At 41.8% G+C, this 14,796-nt stretch overlaps 1 protein-coding gene across 1 annotated transcript in view; it reads left to right on the top strand.

Moving 5' to 3' along the window:
• Nucleotides 1–14,796, top strand: part of DEPDC5 (DEP domain containing 5) — a 43,356-nt gene that overhangs the window by 13,519 nt on the left and 15,041 nt on the right. Inside the window, 12 exon segments of the mRNA XM_010004810.1 lie at nucleotides 5–191; nucleotides 1,734–1,937; nucleotides 2,481–2,616; nucleotides 3,436–3,533; nucleotides 6,524–6,589; nucleotides 7,955–8,111; nucleotides 9,250–9,410; nucleotides 10,458–10,575; nucleotides 10,746–10,913; nucleotides 11,803–12,022; nucleotides 12,851–12,984; nucleotides 13,543–13,651. Of these exon segments, the coding sequence (XP_010003112.1) occupies nucleotides 5–191; nucleotides 1,734–1,937; nucleotides 2,481–2,616; nucleotides 3,436–3,533; nucleotides 6,524–6,589; nucleotides 7,955–8,111; nucleotides 9,250–9,410; nucleotides 10,458–10,575; nucleotides 10,746–10,913; nucleotides 11,803–12,022; nucleotides 12,851–12,984; nucleotides 13,543–13,651 (1,758 nt within the window).

Here is a 14,796-nt window from a genome sequence, read left to right as displayed (position 1 = left end):
GAAGAGCTCTAGTTCCTACGACGTCTCCTGCAGCCCTTCCCTGCAGAGCCGCACGCTACCCCCCGAGGAGGTGAGGAGCCAGGCTTCTGATGACAGCTCCCTGGGCAAGATCTCCAACATCCTGATGATCCCACGGCCTCATCTGCACCAGTGTGAAGTCAGCAGCTCTTTGGGCTATACCAGCACCAGAGGTCAGCCTCAGGCAGATGGGAAAGTGCCATAGGTGGTGAGAGGGGAGAGAGAAGGAAGTTTATGTTGGCCATTGCCAGGCCAGCACAGGGGACCTGCTGCCTCTAAGCATTCATGGCACATCTTTCCATAGCTCCAGCTGGGGCTGGATGTGCATTTTCTCTTTGTTATCCTTGTCCAATTCTGTTGCTTTTTTAGTCAGCTTGTCCTAAAAAGAAATGTCCTGACACTGATTTTCTCTTTTCCCTTGTCTGTTGCCTTCTGTAATATTTAACTATTCTCCTGTGCCTGCCTGCAAATGTGGACATATACAAGTAACTATTTATTATCCAGGTCACCTATAATCTGTCAAATGAGAATTGGTCTTAGTAGTGAGCCCTGGGGACCCTGCTTATAACTTCTCTCTCTGGGGATTTGTTGTCATTAAGAGTCACTTTCTGGATCCTTCCTTTTGACAACGTACTGCTGAGCTCTCTTGGTGTGTTAGCAGTGCTGGCTGTCTCCTTTTTATTCCTTCCAATTTAATTTTGTTCTCAGGCTGTAGGCAGTATCTTCCACAAACTCAACTCATTTCTAGGTAACTTGTATTCCTGAAATTGCTTGATCTTCTGTAAAATTCTATCCCTGAAGGCTCTTGATGTTTTGTTTTTTTCATGTCACACTGTATGACACCTGATACCATAGTTATCCTGTTACAGGAATTCAATTTACTGGTGTGGAGCTGCTGTCACACAGTCTTCTTCACATTACATTTACCTCTAAGTTTTCTCCTGCAGTCAGTGAATTTACACAATTTCTTTTGGTATTGTTACTCCTTCAGTTTGAAGGATAGTCTTGTGACCCAGCTGAAGGTGTCCAGCTGGATGTGTGTGGAATAGGACTGGCAGGTAGAGAAGGGTCACAGTAATTGAGGTTTTTTCACATTCTGGTTGGCAGTGTAGAGTAGTAAATGAGACCTTTCTCTTTAGGATTTCAATTTGTTATTTGCAGTTGCTACTTAGTAATGTGGTTTATTTCTCTCTTTCTAAATAACTGCACTTGTGTTCTACACTGAATAGCAGTGACTAACTGCTGGCTTGCTGAGATTGCGTGTCACCTCTGCTGGAAGTAATGCCTTGTTTCAGTGGTCAAATCTGAATGTTATGAAAAAGGCATCTGTTACCTGGTTGTAGCTTCAGCTATGTCTTTGGTACTCATCCTGAAGTTTCTGGTGTATCAGTCTTGATTTCTCAAGAATTCAGAAAGCCCTGAGTAATTCTTCATAGTTGACTTGGCAAAGGGTTTCTTAGTGGCTTCATTTAGTCTCAAGTGACACAGCATAGAGCAATGCTGTAATGGTAGATGGAATAATGTTCTTTCTTGGCTGGGTTCCTGTTTACATTGTAACTTGCAGACAGGATTAAAATGGCTTTCATCACCTTTCCCAGCCTACTCCTCAGCTCTGCTTATTGCCATTTACCCTCGGGAATCTTTATATCTTTAAGCAATTTATTCTCTCTTGGCTTCTGCATGATCTCAAGCTGACTTGAAGTTGTGTTTTCCAGATGTCCTTGAGAACATGCTGGAGCCTCAGCAACGTGACTCCAGTGCCCCGGGGAGGTTCCACGTGGGCAGTGCAGAATCCATGCTGCACATCCGGCCTGGGGGCTACACCCCCCAGCGAGCGCTGATCAACCCCTTCGCCCCTTCCCGAATGCCCATGAAGCTGACGTCCAACCGGCGGCGCTGGATGCACACCTTCCCCGTGGGTAAGGCTGCTTCACAGCCTATCAGGTGGCTGTTACTGATTCCCTGGATTCCTTGTAACTCCTTGCATTAACACCACAAGAGAAACCAGTGCGAACTCTGGCATCTTGACCTGCTCTGTGCTGTAACAGAGGCAGAACTACGTGTTTAGGCTTTGTAAAACAGTCATCTTCTTTTCAAAAATACTGCCAACTATTGGCAAACTTGCAGTGTTAGGTACCAGGGAGCAGTCGTGTGAGATGGAGACTGTTGAAATGACTCATAACTATAATTGGGTTTGGCTTTCAGATGCTGAATTGTTCTCGTGTTTGTTTGGCACCTTGTAAATAGGCCCTCCAATGTGTTTAAAAGAATATTCTGGCTTTAAAAGAATATTTGCTGGCTTGAGAGAAGATGCCAGAGGCTGAAGTCTCTGAAGATTTCATAAACATTCTTTCTTAATTTCCGTTAGTTAGTATTGCCTGTGTTGTTGACAAAAGGAGGGTACAAGCAGCTGAAGAATCAATGTGAACATGGTGGTTAATGGTCAAACTGTAACACTGTAGGTCCCTCAGGAGAAGCTATCCAGATCCATCATCAAACCCGACAGAATATGGCAGAAATGCAGGGCAATGGGCAGCAGGATTTGACACATTCCTCTGCTGAGCTGCTGGAGCTGGCTTACCACGAGGCAGCTGGGAGGTGAGGTCCTTAGGGTGAATCTCTGTCAACTTTGCATGAACACCCTTTTTCCTTAAAATTATAGATGATACAGTAAGGCAGTTACAGGTTGTGATCTTTGCCTAGTAGTATGCTGTATCAGGGCCACATATGCAGGATATACTTCTGTTTTGAGATACAAAGCACTTTTGTCAAGACTGGAGTTGGTTTATTTCCCCTAATTTAGGGAAGGTGGTAGTTTATCACAGTTTGCAGTGCATGAGCAATGCAATTTATAATTCGTGGAATTGTTCGTAATTGCCTTCAAAAAGTCTGTGTCTTTAATGCTTGACTTGTTATCCCAGTAGCTGTGGCCTTCATCCCAGAACAGAACATCTTTCAGTATAGGGCATAAATACTGGACTTTGTCTCCCAGTAACTGCTGAGCCATTTGAGTGCTGTCCATTCAGTCCTGTCTTCCCATGGTGGTAAGAAGCACAGCCGTCATGAACACCAGGGATGGTGTTGTAAACTAGTCTGTAAATACCTAGCTAAGTTTTATTTCTCTCCTGGGAGGTATATGAATAGCTGGTTCTCCACTGTCCTGCAAAGATACTGCACTGATTGTTGCTAGAGGCAGGGAACAAACAGTATGGACAGGTGTGGAATATTGCCACAGCCTTCTCTGTGCTGCTTTAGTGCCTGTTAACATCTCTGCAAACATGAAGAGCATGGTTTCACCACTGGTTCAGCTGAGTCAGCAGGCTGATTACTTGTTAATTGTTATATCAGCTCTTGTGAACAAGGAATGGTACGAGTGAGGGAAGTTTGTGTAATACAGGCTATTGTGTTTGTCTCCAGACACATCAGTGCTCGGCATCCAGGTGACAGTACCTCTTTCCTGAGCTTCAGTGGAACAGAAGAGTACTCCAATGGTCTGGCTGGCAGCAGCAGTGCAGGTGACAAAGCAATGGCAGAGCATGGGGTTGGGAGAGAAGGCCCTTATTTATTAGCAGTGAGAGTAATAGAACTGGAAGTCATGGAAGGTGGGTGGGCCAGACATTACAAAGTAGAAAGACTCAGTAATGGAAAAACAGTTTCGACTTTGTTCTGTTAATGCTCTTCCTCGGACTTCCTGGTATGTGGTAGCTTTTTGGGTTGGTTTGTTTTTGTTATTTTTTGTTTTGTTTAATGTGTCTCTACTTTTCCTGGTGTGTCTTATAAACTTTATTCTAGAAGATACTAATTGTTTACATATGATGAGCTCTCAAGTAGTTGCTTAGTTCATAATAACAAAGCATTTGATGTCCAGACACAAAAAATAACTAAATGTGCACTGGTGGTGTTCAGAATTTTTTTCTGATTGGAGTTGCCTTTAGGTGTTACCCTTTGGATTAAGAAACTTGTTTAAATATGTGTAGTTCACATGTACAAGCTGATGGAAAGAACAAAGTTTGGTCATATCTAGGTTTTGAGAGAAACTGTAAAAAAGCAGGTTTCTTTTGTGTGGTAAGTTCTGTGGTTCAGTGTTTTCTAACATTTCTTGTCATTATCTACAAATGCACTTTCTGCAGATTTTAAGCACATGAACATGACACTGCTCATACTAGCCACACAGCACAAAACATTTCATCTCATTTTTGAGAGAAGGTATCTGTACTTTCAGTTAAAGGTTAGCACTGTCTTTCTTAGCTTACTCAGACGTGTGAATTACTGGGAATTCCCAACATTGCTTTTGAATCCTTCAAGTGGAACAACATGTAGCACCAAGTATTCTGTTGTGTTGTCTGTTTTATAAACTTGCTTTTTAGTTAGGCATGTGGGGAAAAAAAGGATCTTTTTGCCTACAGTATTTCAGACTTCTTTTTTCAAAACCAATTTCATTTTCTTGCTTTACTCTTTTTCTTTGTCTGCCTTCCAGATAGACTTTGTTTTTTGCAATTGCTAAGCTGCTTTTTAGCTGCTGGATACAATTTGCCCAATGTAGATGTAGAGCATATTCTGGCAATAAACATGCTTGCATTTGATAGAAGTCTTCTATGTCTTTAGATTGGATATAAATCTGGATATAAATCTGTCTGTAGATTAGATTTAAATGTAGTGGAATTAATTTGTGTCCATCTTTATGAAAGTCATGATGAGCACCTTCCCTGACTAAATGCCCTCAGCCATCTCGAGCTGCCACACTGTGACTCAGTGATTTGACTTACGTTTCTCCCTTACACTTCGAGCCACCTGTGAAATGGAACAGGTTTTTGGTTCTTGGTTTTTGTGTTTTGTTTTTTTTTAAATTAACTAAAGTACATTTTCTCCTCTGCTGCCTACGGCATGTTTTGCTGCAACATAGGCTTCACAGTTAAGAATCGCCCCATCTATTCACGCTGACATTGAGTGTGTTGTCTCTATTGTCCAGCAGATGGTAGATGACAGTTCAGAGCAAGTAAATCCTGCTGCAATTCCCCAAGTAGATGGCAGATGGCATCAGTGGAGTTGGTGAAAGATCAATGGCATTTGAGCCAGCTCTTCTGTTTTACTGACATCTTCATGGAAGCAGACAACCATCCTTTCTGTTAGCAAAAGATATTTAAAGTAACAGCTATGGTGTCTATCAATTTCCTGAATGCATCCACATGAGATGGTTTTATAAAAATGGGTCCTTGTACCTGTTTGGAGGCTCCCTGAGATTTATATTTTGATAAATGCCCTTTAAGCCAGTATTTTTTTCTTCTTAGCTGCTTGCTTCCTCTCATGTGCTGCAGCAGCTGTTTATACAGCTGTTTAGTGAACCAGCTCAGGGAACTGATCCACCTGAAAAGTCACTGGGCTTTTTCTTTGCTGTATGGATTGTTTCACTTTAACTACACAAATATTGATGCAAATACAGCAGACAGATTTGAAATGGGAACTGGGAAGAACTGGTCAAGGGGTCCCATAGTTTTATGTTGGCTTAGTGTTTACTGAGATATAGTTTTAGATTTAACCTGTTTTTCAGGTTAATAGGCTGCTTAGAACAAATCAATCTGACAGCGAGAAAAATCAGTGTCTTAAGTCCTACTCAAAACTTAAATATAAATTTTCATTAGTCTTTTTTAAGGTCAGTGTACACTTAATAAAATGAGTTTTTCTCAAAAAATGAGCATCTCTTCAATAGCTATAATTTTATCTCCTTTCACGAATTAATACTTGTCAAATATTTGAACCTGGCAAGGGATAAAAAGGCAGTTTGTATTTGCTGATCAAGGAGATCAACTGTTTTGTTTCCTTCCTGCCCCCTGGCAGAAGTGACTTGTACTGGGAGTTTATACCTAAAAGTGTTGGAATTGGAGTTATCCTATGTGTACTGGGAGTTTATACCTAAAAGTGTTGGAGTAATTGGAGTTATCCTATATTATGACTTTCATACATTACATAGACTCTTACATTATGAGTTCTCTACTCCCACCAGGTGAAAGTCTATTGTAATTTCCTTTCTTGTTGCTGCTGTGTTTTATGAAATTCTTCCTTTTAACTTATCCCTTGTTCATAAAATGAGAAAACCAATTAAAAAATCTGATTTCTGGGTACTGAATGTATTTTAAATAATTAATTGCTGAGACCTTAAGATTAAATTATTACAGGTCACTCTCCTGTTGTGTGTTTTGCTATTTGCTTTTTGATGGCATCTACTTTTCAAGATGTGTTTCACCATTTTGGGGAGGTTAGGTTTGCTTTTTTTTTAGCTACTGAACACCTCTGATATGCTCAAATTTCATCCAAGTTGTCTTGTTTTTCCCATTTGTTGTCTTTGCATGTTTTTCTGCTATGCAGAACCCTGAGTTCTTTCCAAGGAGAGAAATCCCATATTCCTAAAACATTTACATGCTTTTGATTTATATTTTTTTTTATTAAATTGAAATGAAAGTGAAGTGTATAGTTGCTTAACATAAAAATACATATTTCTTTCTTGTAGGGATGAATCTTAAAACTCAGAACAAGGATACTCTGGAAGGTGCTGTCTCTAACTCTCCAGATCCAAGTAAGCAGGAGATGGGTTTGGAAAAGAGTTTTTCATGGGTGGGAAGATAGGGAGGAAAAGGGTGTGTAAAAATATAGAGGCTTCAGGAGGTGGTAGGCAAGAAGCTGAGGAGCCCACTTGGCTTTTGGCTGTAGTTTATTTTGTCCTGCAGTGATTTGCAGGATCTCCCTGTACTGTGTGTCTCACTGTGACTGCAGTTCTGTAACTCTTAAGAATATGTGAAACTGATTGACATGTTACATCTGAAATTCTTTCCTTGCTGGACGATATTATGCAAAAAGCTAAAAGTGCTGAACTCTTACCTGCCTCTCAATATGAACAGTTTGTTTGGCACCAGCTAATTGAAGCAGAAGTAGTTCAGTCAGTTTCTGAATTGGGTACTGTTTACTGAGAAATAATCATCTTTGTCTGATACAGAAGCAATTGTGTCACTGCTTAAGAAATATCTTTGTAGTCATCCGTCCTCTATTACTTGTACTCTGTTGCTGCCATTATTGTTAACATTTCTATAGTAAAATAATTTTCTCAGATCTCTATGACAAGAAGTTAAGAATTAGTAGTTGGCCAAGTGCCTTAGTATAGATCATTTGAGGCAGGTTAGAATGTAGTGCAGTAGTGAACTGTTGATTTAATAGACTTCAGTTTTCCTTTGCTTTTTAATGTCTAGTTTTATATATCTGTAATTTCAGAGCTGCAACATAACTCTAGGAAAGGGTGTGGGGAAGGATTGCTTTCCAAGTTACTATTTTTCTGGTCTTCCCACCCCTCTGGATCTCTCTTCTGTTTTTATAACTGTAGAAATATTCCCTTTTCTGCTGTTGTACTATTCCAGAAAGAGGCTGGTCTGTCATTCTTTCTCTCATCCCCAGCTCCTTCTGCGGTTGTCTAGGATGCAAAGCTGGTCTGATTTTCTTGTTCAGACTTGGAATGTTGATCTGTTTTATTAATGATGAGTAACTGCACCTGACTTGCTGTAATTTTGAAAGACTGGTGGCTATGTCAGCTCTAGCTTTCAATCAACAGAAAATTAAATGTATTAACTGTGAATGCCATTTGCATGATGGGATTTAATTTGCATGTGCACTGCATTGTGTAACAAACTCTGTCTCTTTCTCTCTCTCCCTTCTTCCCCTCCTACTTCCTTTTTCCCGTCCCATTCCACTCCCTTTTTTTGTCCCTGTTGATTTTATTCCAACTCTGGTTTTGTTCCTCTTTTTTTTTTTTTTTTTCCTGACTTTCCTCTTCACGCATTTCTCTCTATCTTCCCCTGCACCCTGTTTTTCCATGGGTGACCACATATGCCCCCCTTGTCTGCCCCCCAATGACACAACGAGGCAGTTCTGACACTGTCTGCTCCCCCCGTAGTGCCAGGCTTCTGTTGTACAGTTGGAGTGGACTGGAAATCTCTCACTACTCCGGCGTGTCTGCCTCTTACCACCGACTACTTCCCCGACCGTCAGAGCCTGCAGAACGATTACACTGAGGGTTGCTATGATCTCCTCCCAGAAGCTGACATTGACAGGTTTGGCCAGCATCTTCTCTGTAAAATAACTTGCAGTGATTCAAAAGGCTTAAGGCACAGTTGATGGAAGAAGAACACTGTGGAGACTGTGCAAGCGACAGATGAATTGCTAACTTAGCAGCAGAGCAATGAATTTTTCTCTTTGCAGTGGTAACTGCATATTTTCTGATGTTACCATCTGACAGTGTTGTGTTCTGTAGATTTTGTTAGAAATCGTTGACATACAAACTTTTACATCTCCTTTCTTGTTGTGTTTCAATGAAAAAAAAATCAACGTCAAGCTATCATCCTGTTTGTCTAGCAAGTGTTTTGGAAACACTAAATGAGCAAATGCTTGTGTACACTAAGTATTTAATGTGCTTATCTTCACTTTCAGAGATAAGTAGTTTTTAGAATCTTGGTGGAAAATAGCAGAGTAAATAGAACTTCTTGCTTTGCCATGGAGGTATCTGCTAACTGTAATAGAGTTGTTTTGGTTTTTTTCTGAAGCTGTCTAATCACTCTGAACATTTTTTCAAACTTTTCACAACCTGCAGGACACCAGAAGCATCAGTTCATGTTGCTGTTTCATGGGAACAAAACCAAAATACTAGTCAGGTGATGGAAATGCACAGAAAGCAGCAGGATTAATGAAGAAACTCCTAAAAGAAATGTCAAATGTCCCTTTCTGGCAGCAGGGTGAAGTTCAGAGTAGAAGTAGTTGCAATAAGGTGCTGTAGTGATGTGTCCTAGTCTCTGCTCCAGACGTCCTGCTGCAGGAGAGGGTGGAGCTTTGCCTGCACATGTGCAGTTCAGAGCTCTGCTGAGCATTTACAGACTGCACTGAGATTCTCTGCAAAATGCTGTAGAAGTGATCATTGCAGAATTTATTGCAAGTTTAACAACCGTTATAAGCAAATTTGTGGCAAAACTGCTTTCAAAGGCATCAATCACTGTTGCCAGACAGCTAATCATCACCTGCTTAAAGCAGACAGGTACTAATTTTTCAATCCTGTTCCTGCAGGTTGGGTTTCACAGGCAGAGGGCTCCACTTGCATAGAGCGCAGTGCAAGCTTAAGGCCGCAATTAGGAAATGCAGAGCTAAGAATAGGTGTGTGGTCAGGTTCCTTATTCCGGTCTCCTTAACCTTTGTGTTCAGGAGGGATGAGGAAGGAGTGCAGATGACAGCCCAGCAGGTGTTTGAGGAGTTTATTTGTCAGCGTCTCATGCAAGGCTATCAAATTATTGTGCAATCCAAGCCACAGAAAACAACCACAACTGTGCCACCCCCACTCAGCAGCAGTCCCCTTTACAGTCGAGGTGAGTGACTGTTGACAATTCAGTCTTTTCTCTTTCTTTTCTTCTGCCAGTCCCAGTAACCTCTGTAGGTTGGGCATAGATGCTCATTGAGGCCCTCTTCATTTTTGCTTTTTTTACTGTTGTTACATGAATTTTTTTTCTGGAAGAGTGAGTATCTGATCTGGGGCAGCACAAAACAACTCAGTTGCACCATGAAGGGGCAGGTGCAGGATTTTTGAACTGTAATAAGAAACTGGCCTCATTTATGATGGTGAATCCAAACAAAATAAGGCTCGAGTGCCATTTGGGTGAATACATCTTAAACACAACTCACATGGAACCCTGCAGGGCAGACACATCTATCTAGAAGGAAGAGCCCCAAAGTTGCCAAATGTATATATCTAGAAGCAGTTTCCTAACCCTAGAATAGCTGTGAAGATCCCAGGTAGGCAGGCTGACCTCAAACCATGAGTCAGCTAAACCTAGTTTAACCCAGGAGGACTGGAGTGGGTTAAGAGGGTATCATATTCCTTTGAGAAAACATGACTGACTGTTTGATTTCTGACTGTATGTCTGGATATTCTCTAGACAAGTCAGCACTATGCAGTGTTCAGAGAGCAGGGAATACACATTAATAGGATGTGGTTGTTATTCACTGGTTTGGGAATGAGCAGCAAGGCTCCTTTGGTCAAGTGCTGAGCTTGAGTGATCAGTTCCAGGAATGAAACAGAGGAAAGCAAAAGGAGAGCTCAGCCTTCATACTTACCAGTTTCTCAGCACTTCGTATTGTCCCTTCTCTAGTTGTCCTGACAATAGGACATCTCTGTCAGTGGTGTCTGAATTGTGAATGCCCTTCTTCAGTTGTAACCCAGGAAACTTTCAAAGAGAAGAAGAAAGGCTCATTGTGCATGTGTTCCTTAAAAAGGTGACTGAAAGGTGGCTTTTAGTTAGTTGGTCTTGAGTTCAGAAGCCCAATTCTGGAGTCTCTTTCTATAGGCACAGTTTGTTGTCAAAGTTCTGACTATTGAAGTAAGCTAAAAGGGGTTGTGTTTTGCTTTTTACAATTAGGTCTTGTGTCAAGAAATCGACCTGAGGAAGAAGATCAGTACTGGCTGAGTATGGGCCGTACCTTCCACAAAGTCACATTAAAAGACAAAATAATAACTGTGACTCGATACCTGCCAAAGTGAGTATCTGTCTGGTTGAGCAGTTTGCTATCCATGTTCAGATGAACATGCTTTTCCAGCTGCCTGTACTTGCTTGAAAGAACATGCTGTAGAACCTTCTTTCTCTTTAAGAGAAGGAGAGCATTTCTATGGATGATACTGAGATGAATGTTTCCATTTGCTCTTTTAGGTATCCATATGAATCTGCTCAGATAAATTACACTTACAGCTTGTGCCCCTCACACTCTGACTCTGAATTTGTCTCTTGCTGGGTAGAATTTTCCCATGAGAGACTAGAAGAGTACAAGTGGAATTACTTGGATCAGTATATCTGTTCTGCTGGCTCTGAGGATTTCAGGTCAGATCTCCTTTTCCATCCAGACTGTTCTGTGTCCTAATTGCCTCTTTTCCTTTTTGACCTAAAATTTCTTCAACAAGTCCAACCTACAAATGCTCAGTCCACCAGGGAGAGCAACTGACCTGCTTTCACTTCCATGGTGCTAAAAGCTGTTGCTTTGTAGGAATCTTACTGTGTTGCTGTTGCATTAACTGATCTTTGAGACAAAGTCTTGATCACAAAATTCAGCATAGAACATTTTTTTTTCCCTTCTGCTACAAATGCAAAGAAAATATGATGGCATTTTGTACCACACAGATGCTTTTCTTGGCTTCTTACTCATTTCTGGATCTGACTCAAAACTTCCATGGAGTTTGAACTTGTTGGAGGCTTGCTTGAATCCCATTTTTAGCTTGACTGTAGTCCTGCGATGTAGAGCAGGGCTTCTGGTTAGCAATGTGGAATATCTCCACTAGTATCTATAGGCTTTTTGATGTCTTCACTCAACAAAACCAATCCTTATCTTAGTTTCTTTTCAGGACTCAATCAAAATGCCTCCTACTCTAATGTGTAACTATAATTCCTTTTTCCTTGCTTATTTTTAGAGAAAATTATAGTCTATATTTTAACACAAAAGAAAATATATCTCCATGACACAATTACTCTGAAGACAGCTTTGTTTGCTCTGCTCTGTACCAATGGTTTCATACTTTCTCATGATCTTCACATTGCTGAGCACATCTTTTGCACATCATCCTTTGCACATCTGCGCGTTGTCGCTCAGGAATAGCAGAAGGAGATTGTCAATATGCTTCCTGAAATTTGTGGTGGATAAACATGTGTTTAACTTACTGTAAAATCCTTCGCGGGAAACTGAGCTGAGCTCTGTCCTGTCTTCGTCTTCCTTCAGCCTTATCGAATCCCTGAAATTCTGGAGGACCCGCTTCCTGCTCCTGCCTGCCTGCATCAGCGCCACCAAGCGCATCGTGGAAGGAGAGGCGCACTGCGACGTGTACGGGGACAGGCCCCGCTCGGACGAGGAGGAGTGGCAGCTCCTGGACGGCTTCATTCGCTTCGTGGAGGCCTTGAACCGCATTCGCCGGCGCCATCGGTCTGATCGGATGATTCGGGTGAGTCAGCTCTCTGGTGGGAAGTGAGTGGGGGCTTTTATCTGAACGGGCCAGTGAAGCATTAGCAGAGACACCCTGAGACAATCCCAGGAAGCTGGGGGGTGTTTGTGTTGGTGATCCATGCACAAAGCACAGTGCTGACCAATGGACTGTTCCAGACTGCTGATAGCATGGCCTCTTCTTGTACTAATTACATTTACCTGGAGTGGGTATCCCATGCTGCTGTGGGTGGAAGCACAGCACTTCCTTCACTGAGTGAGAAGCCAGGCCCTTCTGCATAGCCAAGCCATAGCCTACTGGTGCTCTGTTTTTCTCTCAGCTGATCTTCTCTCACCACAAGCCTGATGCCACCTCTTTGCGTTGCTTTGTGCTGTGGCTGAGGTTAGTCTGGATGTGTTATTGCACCTTGTGATGCCAACAGTTGATAAAAAGGGATCTGTGAGGTAGTTAAGATGGTAAATTCTAGCTGGGTTGGCTGTGTGCTGGAGACTTAGGAAAAGGACTGTGAGAAGAGAACCATGTGGGTGAATTCCTGGTGAATGGTGGCTTCCAGAGAGTGGTGAGGAACTGATTAGGGTGCAGAAATTCTCTTCCAGTTCGCACACTGAATGAGGTATGTTACTTCAGAGCAAATCCACCTTTTACAAAATAGCATCCATTTTGTTTTGAGAATACCATCCATAGCTGTTCCAATTCTTGTGTAACTGTCGTTCAGTTCCCTTTTTAAAGTGTACCTAATAAAGTCGTGCTGAGGTCAGGTGCTGTGTTCTTGGTTAGTAGTTAAACCTAGCTTGACTAAGTTTGTTTTTACATTTTTTTTGTTCTTAGAAAGGGTCTGCCATGAAGGGCTTGCAAATTGCTGGTCCAATTCCCACCCATTCTTTGGAGCAGTCTGGGCCTCACATTGTGAAGAAAGGAACCTCTGCACTCTCAGCTCTGCTACAGATGGAAGCCAGTCAGAAGTAAGTCTCTGCAGTTGGGCTGCATATTCCACCTGAGCTGGCTAAAGCAGATGTGGGGAGTTTTGCCTTGAAAAAAGGGATGCGGGATCCTGCTTCTTCAGTATCCATGTTGCAGGGCTGATAAAGTACTGGGCTTTTCTAGTGATTTCCTTAGATTGTTTCCTTTAGTAGACCAAAGACTAAAAAGAAACATGGAGACTAGAGAAGTAACTGTCCAGTAGTTTAGAAGAAGCATCTTCTTAAGTAGTATTTCAGTCCATCACACAAGATTTCTCATCTACTGTATAGCTGTATCCACATAAGAGCAGCCTAACTGGGACATGAGTGTACACAAGCACACCACACCAGTTGACTGGTCTGTGGTATAAACATCAGCTAGCAAATATAGCCTAAAAAAAATAACTTGTTTGCCTTGATAACATCTATTAAACTACCTGTGAAGCTTCTGAGGTTCTGTTTCAGCATTGATCTAGCATCGTTCAAAATAACTCAGTACTGCTGCTGGTGGAAGGTGACACAGTGTTTGGATGAACTGTGGATTCTTTCCTTTTGTTTTAGGACACTGGGGGAGCAGCAAGCAGCAATGCTGTCTGGTAAGAGCTCTGGGCAGCCTTCAGAGAGTGGGAGCATTGCTATCACACCCACCTATATGGACAGCCCTCGTAAGGTAAAGACTTTCTGGTGTTTCTATAGCTACTATTTTTACGTAGTAATCTCTCAGGTGATAGCAGATTGTTTCTCTGAGCACATTGCCACATCATAGCACATCTTGCTCTCTAATCCAGCAAGGCCTGGTCCTGTACTCGGGACACCATTAAGCCTTTTGTGCAAATGCACAAGAGGAGGTTGGGGCACAACTATCCTTCAGGTCTTTAATGCTGTGACAATGAGACGGAATCCCTGGGATGCTATCTCAGTGTGTTGTGCTCATTTGAGTGGATTTTGTTAATTAGTCCATTTCCTTTCCCAGTAGTGCTTTTCATTTCAGTCAGGGATTAGATTTTAGATTTATTAGTATGGTGCTGTCTGCATCTATATGAAGGCTGTCTTTAAGACCAAAATTAAGCTCTAGGCTGTGACTGTGTGAAGCATCAGTGGCATTTTAATAGCAGCAACTCCAGTCACTTGCATTTGCTTAGAGGAGAGGATGTGTTCCTGAGTAGTGATTTAGATGTCATTCCTGCCCTGGCTGGACTCCAGGCTGGAGAAACTGTTTTCCTGTAGCTCTCTTCTGACAATTAAGACTGTGCTACCTCTAAGCTTTCCTAGTCGACTGTCTTGTGAGTCCCAGGAAAGCAAGTCCTTCAAGTCCAACCAGAAATATTTGATTACTTTTCTGCATTCTGACATGAAGGTCTTTCAGCAGAAGTAACAAGGACCTGAAGGAAGATACTGCACTTAATTGTGACCTGTCCTCAGGTTCAATAGTTGAAGAGTTGCAAAGAAAAAAATCCTGATTGCCCACTATCAGCCATCTCTTGAAGTATTTTTCTCATAGTGTCTAGTGTTTTGACATCCACCCTTTTCTGCCACCACGGGGGATACGTTTTATATTCTTCTGGAGATCTGGATGTTGCTGCTTGAAGTGACAGAGTAACTGCAAACACCTATTTGTAGAATGAGTGTTTCCAAAACATGGATGAGATTCTGGAGCAAGTAATGCTAGGCTTAGAAAAAGTATTGACTTGAGGCATGTTGTCAAACTTCCAGATGATAATTCAGGCTTTGCATTCTTTTCCTCTACCATTTTGGAACATTATCTTCATCAAACTTTCCTCTTCAAATACAGAAGGTATAAATACTTCTTTCTAC

Source organism: Chaetura pelagica, unplaced genomic scaffold (genome assembly GCF_000747805.2).
Source record: "Chaetura pelagica isolate M959 unplaced genomic scaffold, ChaPel_1.0 scaffold249, whole genome shotgun sequence".
Classification (NCBI taxonomy): domain Eukaryota; kingdom Metazoa; phylum Chordata; class Aves; order Apodiformes; family Apodidae; genus Chaetura; species Chaetura pelagica.
Note: the sequence above shows the minus strand (reverse complement) of the source record. Positions and strands in the feature narration are given on the sequence as shown.